Source organism: Maylandia zebra, linkage group LG10 (assembly GCF_041146795.1).
Source record: "Maylandia zebra isolate NMK-2024a linkage group LG10, Mzebra_GT3a, whole genome shotgun sequence".
Classification (NCBI taxonomy): Eukaryota; Metazoa; Chordata; class Actinopteri; order Cichliformes; family Cichlidae; genus Maylandia; species Maylandia zebra.
In genome coordinates, this window is record NC_135176.1 from 15791560 (window position 1) to 15811099 (window position 19540).

Consider the following 19540-nt stretch of genomic DNA (forward strand, 5'->3'; position numbering starts at 1 on the left):
AAGCGGCGATTTACATTTCTATAGATGTCTTGGGCATTTACCCAATATATCTGTAAATGATGTTCATCGACTTGTCGATATTTTTTCCCTGTGCCTCAGAACAAAAGAGAAAAGGGATTCAAATGTTATATTTCTCAGCTGTCCCTCGTTTATCGCGGGTGTTATGTTGTAAAAATAACCAGCGATAGGTGAAATCAAGTAGCCAATTGTATTTTTTGACGGTGCAAAACGTTTGGTGGACATCGTGGACATACAGTACTGCACTTCAGAGTCACACTGCTAGCAATCGTCACGGAGGAGATCTTCTGCAGTGGCAGGACACAATGTGACGTAAAAAAACGTGCAAACTTGCACTAAAAAAATCTGTGAAACAGCGAGGTGAAAGGTGAACCACGTTATTAGCGAGGGACCACTGTAATTTTGAAGGTAAGTCACAGCATACCCTTCGTAAATACTAATGTATAGAAACTCTTACCATTCATTTTTTGTGTGGCTTTTTTCACGGTTTGTTAACATGCTGTGTAGGTGTGTACTTGACTAGCTGATATCGACATAACGGGAAAGATCTGGTTTGACTATTCTTCACCTGTAGTTTGAATGCTGAACATTTGCCTGTTTAAGTCATAAGACCAGTCACTATACAGAGATGTGCTTCTGAATGTGGACGATGTGTCTTCTGCTGCAGTAATGCGGTTCTGCTTGTGTTGAGCGATTTAAACAACTGATTGATCTAAACTCTTTAAACTTCAAAATTGATCATTAGATTTTTTATGACACAACAGTGGTGAGTGTTCCCACCTTCTGCTCTTTGTAACTTAACGCGATCTTTCCGTTTTCGAGTTTTGGACATGATTTTGGAGTATATCTTCGCAGTAGCGATTGACTGCAAAGTAAAGCTACCGGAAATGTACAACCCCACGTCCGGTCTCAAACCAGGAAGTTAGCATTTTCTCGTGCACAGGGTCAATTAAGATTTTTTAGATCTTTTAATTGTATTTTTTCAATAAATAATGTTAGAAATGGACTAAATGGCGCAAATATGCACTCACATTCTTATTTTATTTTAAGAAATTTTTTTTAACTTAAGATCTTTAGGCAGAACATTCTTATTGGATATTCATCAGGGGCATTATCATATACATGTCTTGTCTGTTGGATACACTGACAATAAATTCACCATTAGCACTGGACAGGTTTATACGTGACTTAATGAGTTAATAAGTGTTTATAAGTAGGGTATATCTCAGTATGTTCTGTCTTTCCACTTCTCTATTTTTTAAATTTCATCTTTACTACAAATCCCCTTTTGTTTATTTCCCCTAATTCCTTTTTTTTCTTTGATTTATCACACTCATTTGAGGTTTTTGACCTCATGCAGTCCAATCTGATGTCAAGGGAGCCTAAAAAGTAAAACTGATCAATAACAACCCATAAAAAAGTTTCAAAAACAGCTCAAAATCCCCCCTATTGTGAAAAAATAACATAGTTTCCGTTTTTCCACATTCAGTTTATCTGCTGTCATGTAAATGTTAAATCATAAGAAAAAACTGCACTGGCTCAGCTCTTCAACTTCCATCTTAGCTTTACTCCCTTGTCTTTGTGAACTGCTGTCACAATGTGACCTATTGGCTTGTTTTTTGGTGCAAAGTCCATCTTTTATGCAATTTTATCTTAGTTTACTTTACAAACCAAGACACTAAAGAGAAGCTATCTGTGTCAGTCAGCCTGTGACATGGTCCGGTGTGAAATTCAGGCAGATAAGGGAGTACCCGAAGAAAACCCAAGCAAACAGACTCAAACAGACTCAAGGAGGGGCAGCCATCTGACTGGTTGGTGGGTGAGGAGAGAAAACACAGACTTAGAAAGAGAGGATATAAAGTTTAATGGCATGCTGCAGTGTATGGAACGCCAGGACTGCCATAATGAATTAATTAAATACACCATTAAATAATTAATTAAATGTGGCAATAATTAATTAAAATTGGAATTAATTAATTAAATAAATAGTTATAACACATGTAATTAATTAATTATTGCCACATTTAATTAATTATTTAATGGTGTATTTAATTCATTCATTATGGCAGTCCTGGCGTTCCATAGCAGTGGTATATACATGTGGGGAGTGAAAAGAGGCCATATACTAATGTTAAAATGAAAATGAGTCAATTACTATTCATTATAACGTGATTAGTTACAATTTATAAACCCTTCATAAAAGCAGCCTGTTTTAAAGGGAGTGAATGGAATGTCTTGAACAGAAAACTGAGCTGGTTCCTTGTGATGTCACAATATTCTGTGCCAAATTCCTCTAGAATCTCATTGGCTGTTGGACTCCTTGTGGCTGTAGGTAGTCTCCCTGTCATTCCTTACATATTGATGTAACATTTTTCAATGTTTTCTTTAAACTACAGTGGGATTAGCCTGTGTCCCACACATCTACTTTCACTGAAGTCCACTGTGAGAGTACAAGCTGCAGAAACCTTGTGATCCAAATATTAAAACATGGAAAACCTAGAGGAGAGCATTGGGGAAGAAGAGAATTATGGCATTGATCAGGAATACAGTGATCCAGAGACAGGAGAATATTTCACTGATGACAGCTGTGACTGCATCTTAGACAGGAAAATCACGTGGCTGTCACTTCCTCGTCTGTGCTTGGAGCGTGTATTCAGTTTTCTGCCAGACTGGGATCGCAAAACAGCAGCTCTTGTTTGTCGTCAGTGGCACAACGTCATGCGCTCACCTTCTCTCTGGCGCCACCGCCGTTTTCACTTCAGTGGTCGGATTTCCAAATTCAGGAAGCCAGATTACTCCTCTACCATTGCCTATGTGAGCCACCTGGGCGCCTACTTGGAGAGGTTGGAGGTAACTGTGTGTCCTCCAAGGAAAACCCAGGCAGCCCTGAGACTGAAGGGAGCGATCACTCAACTGTTTTCTGAGCTCATCAGGTAAAAGAGGCCTGTCTGAACCAACTCGTGGTTTTACACAAATTAGGGCCCCACTCTGTTACCCTGTGCAATATAAGTAAAAACTCACACTGCAACCTTATTATCATTGCGACCTCCACAGGGTGAGGGCCCCACTGCGCTCGCTAGCCGTCATGAACCTGGAGTTGGACAGACGCGCTTGGACTTCAAGCCTCAGAGCCTCAGTGGTGGGCTGCCTGATTTCATTCCTCCAGAGAGGCAGCTCAAAACTCAACTCCATTTGTCTGAGCGGGATGCGAAACTGCATCCATCAGGTGACTACAGCACACATCCTAAGATAATGTTTCAGCAGCTATATATCACCACCCAACTTCCAGCTCTTCACTACAGTGCTAGAGTTATTTAAAACACAGAACAGATCTCATCAGCTGAGAACTGGAGCCGAAGTATTGTGTGTGTCAATTAATCAGTCTTCATATGGAATAGTAACTTAAATTTTGGTGAAAAGTTACTAAAAGATGTTCAAATTCAGCGACATAAGACTACATTACTGAACTGAATTGAAGCTAAGTAGTTTAATATTCTAATTTAAATCAAATATCTTCTTTGTGATGCTTGATTCTTCCCTTAATGTTTTATAATAAATGCCACAATTTTAGTTACCAGTTTGCAGGTCTCCATATAAAGCTGCAGTAAGTTTGTGTTTAAAGCCTCTCCTGCCAGACAACCACAAGCTAGAAATGTTGACTTTTGGGTTCACATCAATCACAAACTCCTAAATATCAAGCCCAGTGGAGCTGTAACACTCCTTATTACTTCATAAATGGATTTCTGATAGTTTAAAGTCTAAGACCTCTCACTGGGCAATGTTTGCTTTCTAGGCTAGATTGATTATTATACTGATTGTGGTCTTCTTAATCTTTATATGGTTTCTGAACCTTTAACTTCAAGGGTTTGGAGCTGCTTTCTGCCTTATTACATTATGAGACGCGCTTCTACCCCCGGTGCTATATTTCCTCTTTGGATTTGGAAGCATTCTTTTCTGGTTCGGTGAACGTCTACCTCAACTCCAGCGTGCCCGACAACCTGAGCCAGTTGCAGTGTCTCACCGATCTGAGGCTGAGTTACTCCTGTTTGTCAGATGAGCTTCTAATGGCACTCCAGCAAAGACACAGAGGAGGGAGGCGAAAGTCCAGCAGAGATGGCAATACCCTGCAAACATTTTTACTGCACTGCTGTCTTAAAGAACCACATCAACAGGTAAGCATGAAACGAACCTTTCAAGTGGCCTTATTTTATTATTGTGTGGGGATGTGTGAATGATGTAGCTGTGATCCCCAACAAAAACTGGATTCACTGCTTCTGTGGTTGGACACAATGTAATGGCAGATGTATAGATCCTGGGTAGGAAGACAGGGTTTAAAATACCCCCACAGGTCTAATTTCCATCTCCGCTTCTTTTTGTCTGTCAAGCTGATTTGTGGAAGCTCATGGGCAACTTTGGCATCAAGCTGCCCAGACCTCAAAGTCAAGATTTCAGTGAACCAAGTTGTTAACAATGATCGCCTCGCCAGGATGCTGCTGCCCGAGATTCCCCTGAGTGAATACTGCATGTCTGCTTCCTACTCGCCCAACGAAGACTGGAGTCCCAAGCCTCTCCTCAGCGACATACTGCCTCAGTACAGACACACCATTCAGGTCAGGGTGCTGAGCAGGCAGCATTACAGAGTTCAGAGTGTAGATATGATATGTTAAAATGAATGCCTGCTCATTACAATCAGCACATTACTGTATGCTATATATATTACATCAGCTCATTTGAATTTGATCTGCAGAGGCTCTGAAGTTGAAATTAACAGACGTTCTCTCAACTTATGTCCACAAGCTTGGTTAGTCACAAGCAATGTCATTACATCTGCAACCAGGAATAACATTGCCTATTGGTCATTGTTTATGGCATTTATTGTGGATTATTGATGGGATTGTTACTAGATTTTTAAACAATCCCCAAGAAGGTTCAAATCCACTGGCTGGCTGGTGCCTTTCTTTGCGAAATCATTTAATGTGATACAACACATGAGTACTGTGTAAATGATGCTTCAAGAAGAGGGAACTGAAGGGCATGTGGCCTCGTCCCACAAACTTTACAAGAGATTGGCTGAGACAGTCTTTAGTAACACACTATGTTTAAAGAACTAAGCGTTGAATTAAAGAACAGCAGTTGCCTGATGGAGAACTGGCTTAACATGAACCTAGTTACTGAATCAAAATCATTATCCTGCAGCATCTAAACCTGGACTTCGGTGCAAACAACTTCGGTGAATCTTTGGATGAGGAGCTGTTGGAGCTGGTTAAAGTGTGTGAGCGTCTGGTGGAGCTGAGCATCTGCGCATTCTTGGAAATCCGAACTGTTGCGAGGCTGCTAGACATGAGTTTAACTCAAAGCTCCCTCAAAGAGATCCACGTAAGACGAAACAGCAATGTCAACCTGACTGCACACACAATAAAGATACACACACCCTCACAATAATGCTTTTAAACATTTTATCTTGCAGGTAAGAATCTGCAGCTTTAATGAAGCTGCTGGAGAGGAGGAAGAAGCACTGGAGGAAATGCTGTCTTCCTACCTTCATCTTCCTCCTGATCTGTGTTTTTCTGCCATAATTTACCCGTTTGAATAACACTTTCACGGGGATTTGTCGACCAGCAAAGGACAAACAAAAAAACAAATAAATGAGTGAAGCATAAAAAGCATCTTTTTTGCAAATAATCAAACCAAAAGAGTAATAACTGGCCATTTTTATGTGGATTGCCCGCCCACTAGCTGTCTCTCACTCGCTCTCTCTGTCTCTTGCCTGTTTTTCTCTGGGGTGGTGTGAGTGGCAGTGGGGGGTGTGCATGGAAACACTGACCTAGTTTCTCAGCGAAGGGTGATGAGGGAAGCAGAGTGTGCACGTGTGTGCATGCATGCATATGTGTGTGTGGGAGAGCTCTATTTAAGGGAACAGGAGGCAACAGCAACATACCAAACTCTTGCTTACACAGCTCACGCCTAACTGCACATGAAGTCAAGTGTATTGTGGGCTTTCAGTCATATTCGTTTAATTTTTTTCTGTTATTATCACTATCTGTGCCACTACACCTCACCTCATTATTATTACGTATAGAGCTCGTACATAAAAAAGGATGTGGGCTAATGTAACATTTATCTAAATGCTGGGGTATTTTAATTTGGTTACTTGAAACATCAAGCACCATATCTGTATTTATCTGTACAGTAATGTTAATTCACCCCTCTTTCAGATTCTTATATTATATTCAATAATTTATTCAGTAAAGGCTTATAGTCGGATGATATAAATTTATCTCCGCACATCAGGCAAACATCATCCTTCACCTGATTGGTCGCCAAAAGCCTCCGCCCCCTGTAGATCACGTGACCAAATAATGACATTAGGCAGCGCGGCGGATCAGCCGATGGTATGTCCAATCACCTGACCGCTGTTTGAATATTGATGCTCTGCCTGCCGCCACATTGCTACGCCTTTCCCATGCTGCTGCTGTTGTTGTTGTCTGATATTGTTTGAGTGGGACCGTCGTAAAATCGAGAAAGAAAAATGTCCTCGCTGCTTAAGCCATTTTCGGTGTGTGAGGGGCCTTGCGAGAGCTGCGGTGTGAGGAGAGGATGCCAGAGCTCGGCTCCGGATCGGCAGCCTCCATCCCAGCGTTCGGCGGCGGGCCTGGGCGCTGTGCCGGCACACCAGCGGTCGTACGCGGCGAGGAGGAGCCTTGCGGCTGCCGCGATCGGAGGGAGGAAAATAACACATCCCGGAAAGGCCATCCTCGCAGGTTGATTTTACGACCTATTCAGCCGGCAGATCCCCACCCCTGCTCTCATAGCCGCTTAGTGCTTGCCACACACAACCAGCGCAGACTAATCTCAGTCTGTCGCCCATTAAGGCTGACCATGCAGAACTGGGTCAAAGCTGCAGTGATGCTACTGCATGATGTAGCTGCACGTTAGTGTTAGTCTTTAATGCACCTCTGAGGTAATCTAAAAATGATGTAAGGGATGCTGAAGGGATTGTGCTGCAGAACCATCTCATCTTTTTGTTTTTTTCTTTCATGCGGAAGTAGAAAATGCTGGCAAGGTCTCTTTCCCCCCTTTGCTGCCCTAAGAACATTCAAGAAGAGTTGTGCACAGTGAGCGATTCTCCCTCTCCCCTTGTCTCCTCATTCAGGTGGCATCGCAGGAGGAATCGAGATCTGTATCACCTTCCCTACAGAGTATGTCAAGACCCAGCTGCAGCTAGATGCAAGAGTAAACCCGCCGCGATACAGAGGGATTGGTAGGTCACTGGGACATACATGTGAAGTTGGTCTTGTGCTGGTCTACTCACTCGTGGGCATGCTGTGTACTTACAGGTGACTGCGTGAAGCTGACTGTGCAAGACCATGGGCTCAGGGGGTTGTATAGAGGTCTCAGCTCCCTGCTGTATGGCTCAATACCCAAGTCTGCAGTCAGGTGAAGATGCATGTATCATATAGAGTAGTTTAATATAAAGATTATGTGAGAACCCCCCACACACGCACACACTCGAAACAATTCAAAAGGAATAAAAGAAGCGTGGCTGTGATAGGGAAGCACTTGGGCCTCTTGCATCCTTTTGTTTTGCAGAATCACAGATGAGCTGGGTTGCAAACTTGAAACTGATGAAGCAGCCGACTGATGTTGAATCAGTGACACAGCATTTCTTAGTACTTAGCTAACCAGCCTCTATGTTTTTCAAACTGGGCTTTTAAACATGAAAAGAGACCATAAAGAAAAAGCAGCAGTGTACACTCACTCTAGATAACGTTTTTGTCCTGTCTCCCCCCTCACCCCCAACCAGTAGCAGCAGATGACTGCCTCTCTCTAATCCTGGTTCTGCCAGATGTTTATTCCTGTTAAAAGAAAGTTTTTCCTTCCCACTGTCACCAAAGTGGTTGCTCACAGGGATCACCTGATAGTTGGGCTTTTCTCTGTAACTGTAGGGTCTTTACCTTACAATAATAAATGCCTTGAGGCAGCTGTTGTTGTGATTTGGCACTGTATAAATGGAATGGAATTGAACTGAATAGATAAATTGCATTTCAAACCAGCCGCTTTATTTGTTTTGATAACTTTTGCCAGTATTGCTCTGGTGGTGACCCGGTCAAGCAACCAATCTTTCTTACAGGTTTGGCATGTTTGAAATGCTCAGCAATCCAATGCGAGATGCGACAGGGCGGCTAGACAACACACGGAGCCTCTTGTGTGGTTTGGGCGCCGGAATAACAGAGGCAATAATAGTGGTCTGCCCCATGGAGACGCTCAAGGTTCGTTGGAGGAGCGTGTGTGTGACTACACGGGTCTGTCGTGTCATCAGTGAGTAAACTGGTCTTATGAAATCTTGCAGGTGAAGCTGATCCACGACCAGTGCTCCCTCCGGCCTCGCTACAGAGGCTTCTTTCACGGAGTCAGCGAAATTATCAGAGAGCAAGGTAAGAGAGGGAAATCTAAAGCAGCCGAGTGGTTGTAACTACAGATGTGCACGTGTGCTTGCGTTTCACAATGAGTCAAACTGTTTTAACCCGTTCAGGCGTGAGGGGGACGTATCAAGGCCTAACGGCAACCGTGCTTAAACAAGGAACGAATCAGGCCATCCGATTTTATGTCATGAACGCACTTCGCAATTGGTACAAAGGTGAGAAAGTGTGCTTTGCTCCAATATCATGCAAGCGTACTGCCTGTTAGAGCAGTCACAGTTGACTGATGGGCTTCCCTCCCCATGGGTTGGACATTAATGCATGTTTGGATTTGACCTCTAAGGGGATGATTCCAGGAAAGAAATGCACCCAATCGTCACAGCCATGTTTGGAGCAACAGCGGGAGCGGCTAGCGTTTTTGGAAATACACCTCTGGATGTCGTTAAGACCAGGATGCAGGTAGGGAAGCATAAGTTCTAATGAATTTCTTGCTGTCGTCTGGTTATCTTTTTGGAAACCATTGTTTTACTGGTTTGTAGGGTTTGGAGGCTCACCGCTACAAAAACACAATGGACTGTGCCTTCCAGATCTTGAAACAAGAAGGACCGCAAGCGTCAGTAACTGATATCCTCCTTTTCTAGCTTGTCTTCGTGTTTGTTTTTTTAAAATCTTACATCTAACCTCATCTCGCCTTGTTGTCGTCCTCCTGCAGGTTTTATAAAGGGACAGTTCCCAGGCTTGGCCGCGTGTGCTTGGATGTGGCCATAGTCTTCGTCATCTATGAGGAGGTGGTCAAACTGCTTAACAACGTGTGGAAGACCCAGTAGTCGGGAGAGGTGGGGGGAGCACAGACCAGTGCCTCATGCTATGCACAACTGAACACCTCTAATCTCGTTCTTGATCAATTTGATGGCCACGAGCAGATGACATGTCGTCTCGGCCAGTCTCCACACTGTTACACATTCTAAATAAATTAAAAGACTCTAAACAAAGTGACTGAAAAGGAAAAGCAGAGACGTTAGTTGCACCAAATAGTTCAATGTCAGACTAACAGGAGATGATTTGATTTTGAAGGGCGAGACGAGGGGAGGACGTGTTCGGTGCACCTGACCTAACTTGTAAGCTCGGTTTTGTAAATCTCATCATCACAAACATGATATAACAAATGGAAACGTTTTGACTCAAAGGTCCAAATTTAGAAGGGGAACAAAAGGGAAGAAAACACATGACCACTGTTTTAGCTTTTGATGACTGTTGTGACCTTACATGTTGTAGAGTGAACACTTTGTAACGAAACCATTAATGTGTCTTTTGACTCACTGAGTACTTACTATACTGAGCAGAGAACGACAGAGAGGGCGATGCTTTAACACATCTGTGCAGTGTTTCAACACATCATAGCGTTGCCGTTGCTTACCCTGCTGTGCTTGTGGCATCATCGCACTGTAACATTCACAGGATATCTTTTCTGTGTCTCTATGATGAACTCTGAGATGAACATTTTGCAGCCGCTGCTGTGTACAAAGTATTGCTGCATGTATGTTACTGTGGCATCAGTCTAACACACTGACAGTGGCTCGCAGGCTGCTCAAGGCTACACAAACTGGTCTGGAGCCTGTGCCTCTCCAGCGGATCATTTCAGGGTCTCAACCTGTCAGAAGTGATGATTAATCTAGTGATGTAGGAAGCAAATCTGCATGTAGCGCAGTCTTTACACGGGGATTTGGTGAGCTTTTGGTTGCTAATCTGGTAAGATTCTTAAAGCTTTGAATTCTCTACAGCAGCACATGAAGGCTTCATTTGGGAATATTTGATCCGTATTGCTTTATTCTGACCCTCAGTCTGAACCATTTAAGCAAATGCAGGCGTGAAGCATGGGGGGAAGAAAGGTTGTGCCAAGCTGAAAATAAGCCATATTACTTTAATAATCTTCAATCTTCAGCTGTTCTGCTTATGGATTCACTCATCAAAAGGACTAATTGGACATTAAGCAATTTTAAGATTCTTTAACTGAAGGTCAAGCATCTCAAAAGCTAAAGATTGCTAAAATTGCTAATTAGTTCCTCTAATTTACTTCAGTACTACAAGTTTTCAAAATATTGGCACAATTTATAATTTTTAATCTGCAACATGTAGTAAACATTTTTTTTTTCCTCCATATCACATCTACAGCGCCTGAAACTTCCACAGTACCATGTCAGAAGCTCAATCAATGGGGGAGGCTCAGATTTGATCGACCTGGTGGCACCACAGAAGCCTTTGTCCTCTTTGCCAAACTGCTTCAGCAGGATCTCTAGCATAACGTCCTCAATAGGAGAAAATCTTTAAACCATGAGCAGCAAAATATTGTTTGTTTAGGTCTCTACCACCGTTTTCACTTATTAATGCACTTTTTTTTTTTAAAAACTGTTTGGACTTTGTGTTTAAGGTTTACTGCTTTTCATACGTAGGGGAAACAGCATTTGAGATTTGGCAGTCACTGTTGATCCCTGCTGGGCACATTAAAGGTTTGGTGTTTTTGTTGAAAACCATCAATGCTCATGTATGATGCATATAACCAGATATTACTAATAAACTTGTGATTATTATGAGTGAGTGAGTTTGATTACTCTGGTCTACCAAAAAAAAGAAAAAAAAAGAAACGTTTGCTACTGGGAACTTCAGACCAGATCTTCGTCTACTTATTTTAAATAATTACAGAAAGCTTGTCCAATTTATGTTTCGACAGTTCAAAATAGCACAATATCTGGGTTTCAATTTCCCACTAAAGATGCTTTGATCCATTTGTTTTGAAAACAAACCACAAGATGATACCAGAGTCGTGTTTAAGCAGATTTCTGCTGATTTAGCTCAAAATAATATGAGGTCAGAGTGCTAAAACATGTTTGAGGCACTTGCTTTTCCGTTTGTACTGCACATCAATCTCACTTTGCAAGAACCAACAGCAGTTACCAATCATGCTCAGGATTAAAAATTTCCCTGATATCAGCTTCCATCACTGTTATATCTTGATGAAATCTTTCCCCGTGCTGATCACAGAGATTTGGTGGAAAAAGTGGAGAATGTAAAAAGTGCCCCTTCAGTAAACTGGCACTCATTAGCTGATAAGCTTTCAGGATGTTATCCACCAGCTCAGTATAAACCTCTGCTCAGTGATTGCCAAGAAAATTCTGGAAAACCTGCTGCTGATTCAGTTGGCTTTAGTTTCCTTTTGAACTCATCCTCAAACATTTATTCACAGATTTCAGGACCAACAAAAAACACCTTCCTTAAATTTGGCCTCACTTGAGAATAAACATTTCTTAAATGCCAAAAAGAATCACTGCTTCTGTCCGGTCATCATTGTCGTCCAATACTTCAATATGCCACACAAAAATGGTTTTCAGATGTGGAGCTGGCACGTGTTAAAGTTCAGGTGAAAGAATCCAAGCAGCAAAATGCTTGTTAACCAGGTTAACATCCTTCACTGCTGAATCCCAACAATATCCAACTGTTTATATTTTTATCAACAGTCATAATGTAAACAGTGAGTCACTGCACAGTAGTTTGAATAAGTTCAAGTTCCAGCAAACAACCAACAGCCTAATTACATCAGAGGACAGTTTGAAGTGGCTTTAAAACCTGACAAGGTTCTGTTGAAGGCACAAAACTGCTGCTTTCACTGATTAGTTAAAAATATTTATTTATACAGTAAGAACTGCCATTACATATTTCTGGAAATCTTGCTTTTATAAACAAATCCGATGATTGGCGGTGGAGTTCATACCTAACAGAGCTCAATACACTTCCCATTTAGGTAAATAATGAATATATTTCACATGCTGGTTTCCACCAGTGCTTTTATAATAAACGATCACTTAAAGTGGATGAACACTTTAAGCTGATTCTTGAGTGTGATCAGGAAACTAATATAAACATGCTGATTTATACTTACATTCCTGTAACAAAAATGGTCAACCTGGCATTTCCAGTGCAGGCTGTGACTCAAACAGAGTTGGTGACACTTGGCTTCACCACAGAGGCAGAAAAATCAGCAGATTGCAGCTTTGCTGACAGGAGATTAAAGGCTGAAGGAGCACGGCGAGCACCATCTGCATTTACATCACAGAGGAAGGCTTCACTGCCCCCACCCGATACTCACAGTTTATCTAGTGAGGCCTAAGGTGACAAAGTAGCAAACATGGTCCTAAAAATATGCAGTTCCTTGCTCCAAAATAGGAAACCATAAACATGTGTCAGGATCGGTTTCAATAGATGCACAACCTTGTTTGGCTTTTAACCACATGTGCATGGCAACCGAGCACGTTTCTGAAGCCATGTCAGAGCGCCTGATCTAAAATTGAATTGTATACCAAGATGAGACGATAATAGGAGATGGTATACTACACCTTACAATCTACTTGCAATAAATTTAAGAGGCAGATGATTTTACATTCTGGTTCATCTGATTGCTTTTAAGCTCTTGCACTGTTAATATTCCCACATGGGCATTTGTATTGTGACTGCATTTGCATTCTCTGACACTCCCACTAGTGACAGATACTTATGAAGTCAAATGGGTAATTAGATAAAGTCTAGCTGCCCTTGTTCCAGCTGTCAGCTGTTTGGAAGGAAATGATGTGACAATCCTTTGTCAAAGTCCAGAAATAGAAGAGAACTGTGGTTATCTTCTCCATCTAAAGAAAGAAAGAAAAAAAAACGCAAGGTAGATGTTTTAGGTGTGCGGAAATGCTGAAACTCTGATAAACAGATGGATGGATGGATGGATGGACAGGTTGACTGGAATCATACTCACATTCTGAGACACTTGTCTTTTCCGCCACTGGCCACTCTCTGCCCATCAGGACTCCAGTCCACAGCGTAAACCTGCACGGATAAGACTTAAGGTAATTCAGGAACAGTAATCAGCATTTAGAAGGAAGTATTTATATCAAATTTTCTTCCCCCACCTCATCAGCATGACCTGGCAGGTCCATGTTGAGCTTCCCACTCTTAATATCCCACACTTTAAGCGTGCTGTCGCTGCTGCCGCTGACCAGCAGCCTGCTGTCTGCTGACCATGCTATTTGATACACTGATGCCACATGGCCACGCAGGGACATTAAGTACCTGTGGGCAAAAGGACACAACCAGGTAGAGTCATAATCTCTAAGATGTACATCTTTGGCTGTACAGCACCATCGCCTGGACAAAAGTTGTATTACTTGCAAATTAATTTATTATTCCTTGTGATGGTGATTCTCTTACTTTCCAGTGCGTCCGTCCCAGATTTTAACAGACTTATCAAAGGAGGCAGAAGCAAGAAGCCTGGTGTCTGGGGAGAAGAGCACTTCATTGACCAGAGCGCTGTGGCCCGTCATCCTGGCCAAAGGCTTTTTGTCTTGTGCAGGATTCCACAAGAACAAAGTGAAATCATCTGAGCCGGAAACCAAGCGCTCTGGAGCTGAGCCCTGCAGCAGAAGATAAAGGTCAGGGCGCTAAAACAGGGAGGAAGGACATGTGACTTTTTACAAATCTCAACAAAGGGTACCTACCCTGACTTTATTATATCTCTCTAAGGCTTTCTCCTTCAGCTCTTCCACTGGAGAGAAGAAGAAAAACTTGTTATATGAAAACAACCCCCTTTAACTTTGTGAGACCAGAAAGGTGACCGAACACACAGCAGCCATGCTAGCTGTATCTGTGCTGCCAAAACACTCTAATATCACACATTTTTTGCTACTAAAAAAACCTGTCTAAATGGTAAAATGTCAGACCGTGTGGTGCATATGTGACACTTTGTTTTCTGGAGTCAAACCTATTAAAAAGTAAATGCTAAAAAACCCCCAAAACAAAACAAAAACAAACAAAAACTCACCATACATGGCAATGATCAGTTACTAAAAATCAGAATGTTAAAGAACATGCAAGTGTTTTGGGTCTTACATGATCCAGTGAGATCCTGAGGGTTGACAGTGGCATTTGCGGGTTCAAAAGCTCCTGTACGCAGGACATGGTCAGTGCTGAGAGCCAGGGTGTTGACCCAGTGGGCGTGGCCCTGCAGAGTCCTGCATTGGACACCCTGCATCAAAGAGATTAAACTAAACACACGTTTCATCCAAACACTTCACGGATTTCTCTTTGCTCTTATCCACATCCTCTCTGTGGCCATTAAGATTTTAGTGTCTCAGCCACACATGAACATGCTGTTAATAAGTCTAATCATAAAACCTTTCAACTAACCTGCACAAGGGCTCTCTAAGAGCAACAATTTTTTTATGTTAACAGTATGTATATACTTGAAATTTAATAACCAGCCATTTGTTAGGTACACATGCTCAACTGCATGTTACCACAAATATCTCATCAACTTCACAGCAGAAGCTCAATGGGTTTAGGCATTTAGATGTGAAGTCATGGCCAGAACGACCTGCTGAAGTTAAAAACAAACATCATAAAGGGGAAGAAAGGTGAGTTTGAAGGTGGTCGTTGGCGCCAAATGAGCTGATATAAGTATTTCAGAAACTGCAGATCTGCTGGGATTTTCCCCACACAGCTGGCAGCAGCAGCTCTCTGGGTGAAAATGCCTTTCTGATGCCATAACATTTGTCTATATTAGCATTATTAGCCTACATTCTTTATGCACAAGGAACAAAAAACAAACAAAAGAAAAACAATAACTAAATAAAAACAGTGAACTGGATTACTCATGTTTCATGCACAAGAATACACACCAATATTGTTTAACATATTAATGAAAAAAAAAAAAACCCATACCATATCACTCTTATAACCCTTTAAAACCATATATTTCACACACAGACTTACATCTTTTGCTCTCCACACTTTGACAGTCCTGTCCTGGGACGAAGTGTACAGAAGTCCATCTCCTCCCCATTTCACGCATGTCACTGATTGAGTGTGCCCAGTCAGGATCTTCTCACATCGTCCCAACACTGTGTCCCAGATACGTATTGAGCCGTCCTTAGAGCTGCTGGCCAAGTACCGACACTCTGGATTACTGAAAGGGATAAGAATAAAGACAACTATAAGACCACAAAGTTTAAGTTAGTCCAACATGATAATCAAATTATAATCAATACCTGCACAGTTGCAATGTAGTGACTTCACATTTAAGGGAAACTAACTTCTTGTGTCTGTAACTTTAAGGCATTTCTGAAACCTTGTGTTTATTTGTTTGCCAAAACTACTCTGACAATTACAGCACATTTCCAACACAGTATTGTTTTTCCAACAGCCTAAAAAACAGACACTCTCTCCATCCTGCTGTTGAATAAGTAGTTTAGATATATCTGAACATATATTGGCTGCCTGACTCAAAGGATGTGCCTCTTCCTGAATAACTTAAGAGTCCAAGTCTGATCTACAATATCATTTGTATAACTGTAAATTACAAAATGCTTTTAAATTAAGTTTGGCTTCTTATGAAACAGAATTCATGTGTTACAGTTTCATTTCACAGTGCAATATTTCAGTGGAGTGTTTCTGTAATTGCTATGCAACTAACTGCCATCTCTATAAACACATTCATACAGATTATCAGGCAAGGGAAGAGATTTTTGGTAGCTCAAGTCGTTTTGCTTTTATTTGTAGTCCAGCTGTAGTTCACAAATCACAGGATTTATCTGCATGCAGATCCATGTGAAGCGCAAAAGACTATTTTTTCCCTAAAAAACTCAATTTTTAGAAAGGAGTAAAAGTACTGTACATTTTTTAAAGTTTCGTATATAAAATGGGTCTGAATGAGAGGTCTGCAGTCAAATAACAGAGAAATTCAGGGAAGTGAAAAATAGATCGAGTGCTCACAGATGAAGAGGTTCCCAGCAGAGCCAAGTGATCCATTTGGTGTGTCCTGTCAAAGTCCTCCCTATCTGCGCACCAGTCACTGGATCCCACAGACATATCTAGAGAAAGAGAAAAATAGAAAGGTTTAATGAATGCATCTTTGAAACCTAATTATGGATCACATGTGTTTGTTTTTGAAGCACACCTGACTGTTCTTGCATCCTGAAGCCAGCTTCTTTCCATCAGGTGACCAGGCGATGCTCAATACCCAGTGTGTGTGTCCTAAAATGAACAATGGTGTATTAAAGCAATCAGTCACTTGAAGTTCAATGATTATCAGATCATGCTGCCTTGTAGATGTTATTTTATACCCCTGGATGTGTGGTGGGGCGTCTCAGTTGTCAAGTCCCAGAAGCGCACCGTGGTGTCACCTGAACCACTGGCCAGATATCTGAAATAAAAACAGACAAATGGATCAATGTTTAAATCTAATTAGAGGTGTGATGTCACAACATAATTCCATTTTCATATACTGTTACACAACTCCAACCCAAAAGGTACAAGAGATTATGACAAACTGGCAGAGAAAAGCTGACATCTGTTCACTTTGTGTCAAAGGTACCCACTTGCCAGTGGGGCTGAAAGCGACTGAGATGACGGCCTCAGTGTGTCCCTGCAGTGTGCTGGTGCAGCGTGTCACAGCCCGAACCCTGAACAGAGCTTGAGGCTGGTACACCACAGGCAGAACTTGTTCGGTTTCAACCCCAAGAGCCTTAACGCATGTCCCCAGGCTGGACACCACCTCCATCTCCCCTTGCACAAAGAATGCCAGCGGGACTGGCTCCTCCTAGAGTGGATGACAGCAGGAAAAAAAAGAAAAGAAAAAGCATGTTTACTAGATATTCAATTCAAAATTGATATCATGACCATCATATTTGATTATTTCAATCTGGGCTATACATTTACACAAAACACTGTATACTTATGCTGTATAATTACCTTCTGAAGCAATGCATTGCAGACGAGCTGTAGTTTGTCTTGGGTAATGTCTAAAGGCACATCGAAAGGTGAACCCAGAATCTCCCCATTCTCGTCCTGAAACTGTATCAAAAGCCGCTCCACGTCCTCACTCGACATGTCTGCTTCAGGTCCACCTGTTAAGAGACCATATTTTAAAAATGTTTAACATTTCTACAAAAATACAATAACATTTCAGAAGAAATACCAAATGCAGATAGACAACGCGCAAACAATGTTTCAAAATGTGGAAGTCTTAGTGGTGCTGCATTACTAACATACACTGATATCGCTGTGCATCGCCCTAAACGTAGTTTAATTACAAAGCACTCCTCAGTTTTTCAGCTAGCTAAAGTCAACGAGACAATGTCTAACATCAGTTCATTCAAGCTAATTTAAACAAACGAAGCAACAGGGAGCATGTTGCAGAGCCATTTAAAAAAAGTTATTACGAAAACTTCAACTGAATTGTCCTACCTGAATATTTGCTTTGGTTTACTGTTTTACTAGCTGACTACAGTCTGTCAAGCTAACCGAGCTAGCTTGCCGTTAGCCAACAGTTTAACAATCTATATCCTTTCATAGCCGAGCCCAGGCCAGTACGATAACTGTAACTTGTTTGGACAACTGCGTCCGGGTTTATACGACATTACACTGTAAAATAACTGTGCTAAAGCCTTACCTTTAGAGCGGTAGCGGCGAGATAAAGATTCCCACGTGTGTACCACCACAGAGCCTTTAAATGAAAGATATGTAAAGAAGTCGTCGAAGATCACGTCAGTTAACGGGTTCACGCAATGAATTATGGGAAGTAGCCGTGCTACTTCCTTCTCCATAGACGGAGTCCAGTCATCTTTACTTTCATAACGTCTCTGTAAGATCGAGCTTTCTTAAATGTCCTATTTTATGAACTGGACAGGAAACTAATTTTCACAGGGGGGCATTTACTCAAATGTTCTCAAACTTTTTATTCCATATTTTATTCCATATTTATTTAGATATATAAAAAATGGATAGAAAAATATCCATATTTATTCAGTTTAAATAAATAAATAAATAAATAAATGAAAAAATATGCTTGCACTCTCACACCTTATGCATAATTACAACTATACACGTAGTGTAGACTCGGAGAAATGTAGCCAGGATTTGAGACAGTAGAAAAGCATCTGCGTGTTAAACTGCAAATGCAAAGCAGGAGACAAACAGGAGAGACATTATCTCCAGGTGCAGAAGTGGATCAATGAACTCACCACACACTAAGGGAGCTGACTGTAAGTGCAGGATGTCCTCAACAGATTTCCATTTGTTGTACACTTTTCGAGTAGGCTCATGCTTTTAAAACTAGCTGCACAGTTTGATGAATGACCTCTTTTCAGTTTTGCAAGGCAAGATGGGTACCTCCCAAATTCTGACCTGAATAAGACTATCCAAAGACTGTCCACTCACTGGCCTCCCAAGAAATGCTGGTTTACCATGGCAGTCAAATTGCAGAATCACTAAAGTAAGGTGATCCTAGTAGTTAAACTGAGCTTGCACTGTAATAACTTAAGAGAGATATGGGTGTTTCAGTTTTTCAGTACCAAACTATGTGAATTAGTGTAACTTATAGTTGGAAAAGTGTATCAGTATAATTCAGCTGGTGAGGCACATTATTATTATTATTATTATTATTATTATTATTATTATTATTAATACTAATAATAATATATTTATGATGTGACTCTTCTGTATCCAAAGTTGTGCTGCTGGATTGAGATCTGGTGGCTGTGGAGGCCTTTTGAGTACACTGAACTCATCATCAAGTTCAAGAAACCAGTCTGACTTTCCAATTTTGGTCAGGCTGTGCAAACTGCAGCTTTAGTTTTCCAGTGTGGTCTTCTGCTGCTGTAGCCTGTCTGTTTCAAGATTTGACGTATGTTCAGAGATGCTATTATGTATACATTGGTTTTAACTAGGGTTTGTTGTTTTTTTTTTTAATTACTAGTTTCTGGTCATTCTCCTCTGACATCTGCCATCAACAAGACATTTTCACACAAACAATTGCTGCTCACTGGATATTTTCTCTTGTCTGGACCATTTTCTGTAAACCCTAGAGAAGGTTTTGTGGGAAAATTGCACTAGATAAATATTTTTGGACAGACTATCAGCAAGTCTTGCACCAACAATCATGCCACATTCGAAGTCACTTAAATCACCTTTCCTCTCCATTCTGATGATCAGTTTGAAATTCAAAAGGCTATCTTGATTAATTCCACATGCCTAAATGCACTGAGTTGCTGCCTTGTGATTGGCTTATT

At 41.3% G+C, this 19540-nt stretch overlaps 3 protein-coding genes across 5 annotated transcripts; 2 read left to right on the plus strand and 1 right to left on the minus strand.

Annotated features, from left to right (window-relative positions):
* The first annotated feature begins 149 nt into the window (after positions 1-149).
* LOC101468478 (F-box only protein 39) lies at positions 150-5782 on the plus strand. Of its 2 annotated transcripts, XM_076889171.1 has the most exons (7): positions 150-426; positions 2415-2951; positions 3073-3244; positions 3882-4190; positions 4404-4628; positions 5215-5394; positions 5486-5782. In XM_076889171.1, exons 2-7 carry the CDS (start codon positions 2506-2508, stop codon positions 5609-5611), a joined length of 1458 nt encoding a protein of 485 aa, XP_076745286.1. In that variant the 5' UTR covers positions 150-426; positions 2415-2505; the 3' UTR covers positions 5612-5782. The 2 variants fall into 2 exon arrangements, with proteins under 2 accessions (XP_076745286.1, XP_004550060.3); XM_004550003.3 differs by lacking the exon at positions 150-426 and having other exon boundaries at positions 2312-2951.
* Positions 5783-6398: 616 nt separating this feature from the next.
* Positions 6399-11029, plus strand: slc25a1a (solute carrier family 25 member 1a). The gene is made up of 10 exons (XM_004550004.6): positions 6399-6779; positions 7172-7279; positions 7356-7455; positions 8150-8288; positions 8369-8453; positions 8552-8656; positions 8782-8897; positions 8978-9051; positions 9151-9274; positions 10611-11029. The coding sequence occupies exons 1-9, from the start codon at positions 6548-6550 to the stop codon at positions 9263-9265; spliced, it is 1074 nt and encodes a 357-aa protein (XP_004550061.1). The 5' UTR covers positions 6399-6547; the 3' UTR covers positions 9266-9274; positions 10611-11029.
* A 592-nt stretch (positions 11030-11621) lies between these two features.
* nle1 (notchless homolog 1 (Drosophila)) lies at positions 11622-18083 on the minus strand. Of its 2 annotated transcripts, none has more exons than XM_004550006.5 (13): positions 17923-18083; positions 17223-17377; positions 16850-17070; positions 16595-16674; positions 16429-16505; positions 16245-16342; positions 15246-15438; positions 14364-14499; positions 13973-14019; positions 13686-13888; positions 13388-13547; positions 13234-13304; positions 11622-13114 (listed from the first exon to the last, which is right to left on the minus strand). In XM_004550006.5, exons 1-13 carry the CDS (start codon positions 18074-18076, stop codon positions 13102-13104), a joined length of 1608 nt encoding a protein of 535 aa, XP_004550063.2. In that variant the 5' UTR covers positions 18077-18083; the 3' UTR covers positions 11622-13101. The 2 variants fall into 2 exon arrangements, with proteins under 2 accessions (XP_004550063.2, XP_004550064.1); XM_004550007.4 differs by lacking the exon at positions 17923-18083 and adding an exon at positions 17718-17885.
* Between the last annotated feature and the right edge of the window lie 1457 nt (positions 18084-19540).

Coding starts and splice junctions, on each gene's coding strand:
- LOC101468478 (XM_076889171.1), top strand. CDS start 2,506: ATGGAAAACCTAGAGGAGAGCATTGGGGAAGAAGAGAATTATGGCATT. Junction 4,191..4,403: donor TTAAAGAACCACATCAACAG/GTAAGCATGAAA, acceptor TTGTCTGTCAAG/CTGATTTGTGGAAGCTCATG. Junction 4,629..5,214: donor AGTACAGACACACCATTCAG/GTCAGGGTGCTG, acceptor ATTATCCTGCAG/CATCTAAACCTGGACTTCGG.
- slc25a1a (XM_004550004.6), top strand. CDS start 6,548: ATGTCCTCGCTGCTTAAGCCATTTTCGGTGTGTGAGGGGCCTTGCGAG. Junction 8,289..8,368: donor GCCCCATGGAGACGCTCAAG/GTTCGTTGGAGG, acceptor GAAATCTTGCAG/GTGAAGCTGATCCACGACCA. Junction 8,657..8,781: donor ACTTCGCAATTGGTACAAAG/GTGAGAAAGTGT, acceptor TTGACCTCTAAG/GGGATGATTCCAGGAAAGAA.
- nle1 (XM_004550006.5), bottom strand. CDS start 18,076: ATGGAGAAGGAAGTAGCACGGCTACTTCCCATAATTCATTGCGTGAAC. Junction 16,343..16,428: donor CAGGATGCAAGAACAGTCAG/GTGTGCTTCAAA, acceptor CTCTTTCTCTAG/ATATGTCTGTGGGATCCAGT. Junction 13,889..13,972: donor AGAGATATAATAAAGTCAGG/GTAGGTACCCTT, acceptor CTTCTGCTGCAG/GGCTCAGCTCCAGAGCGCTT.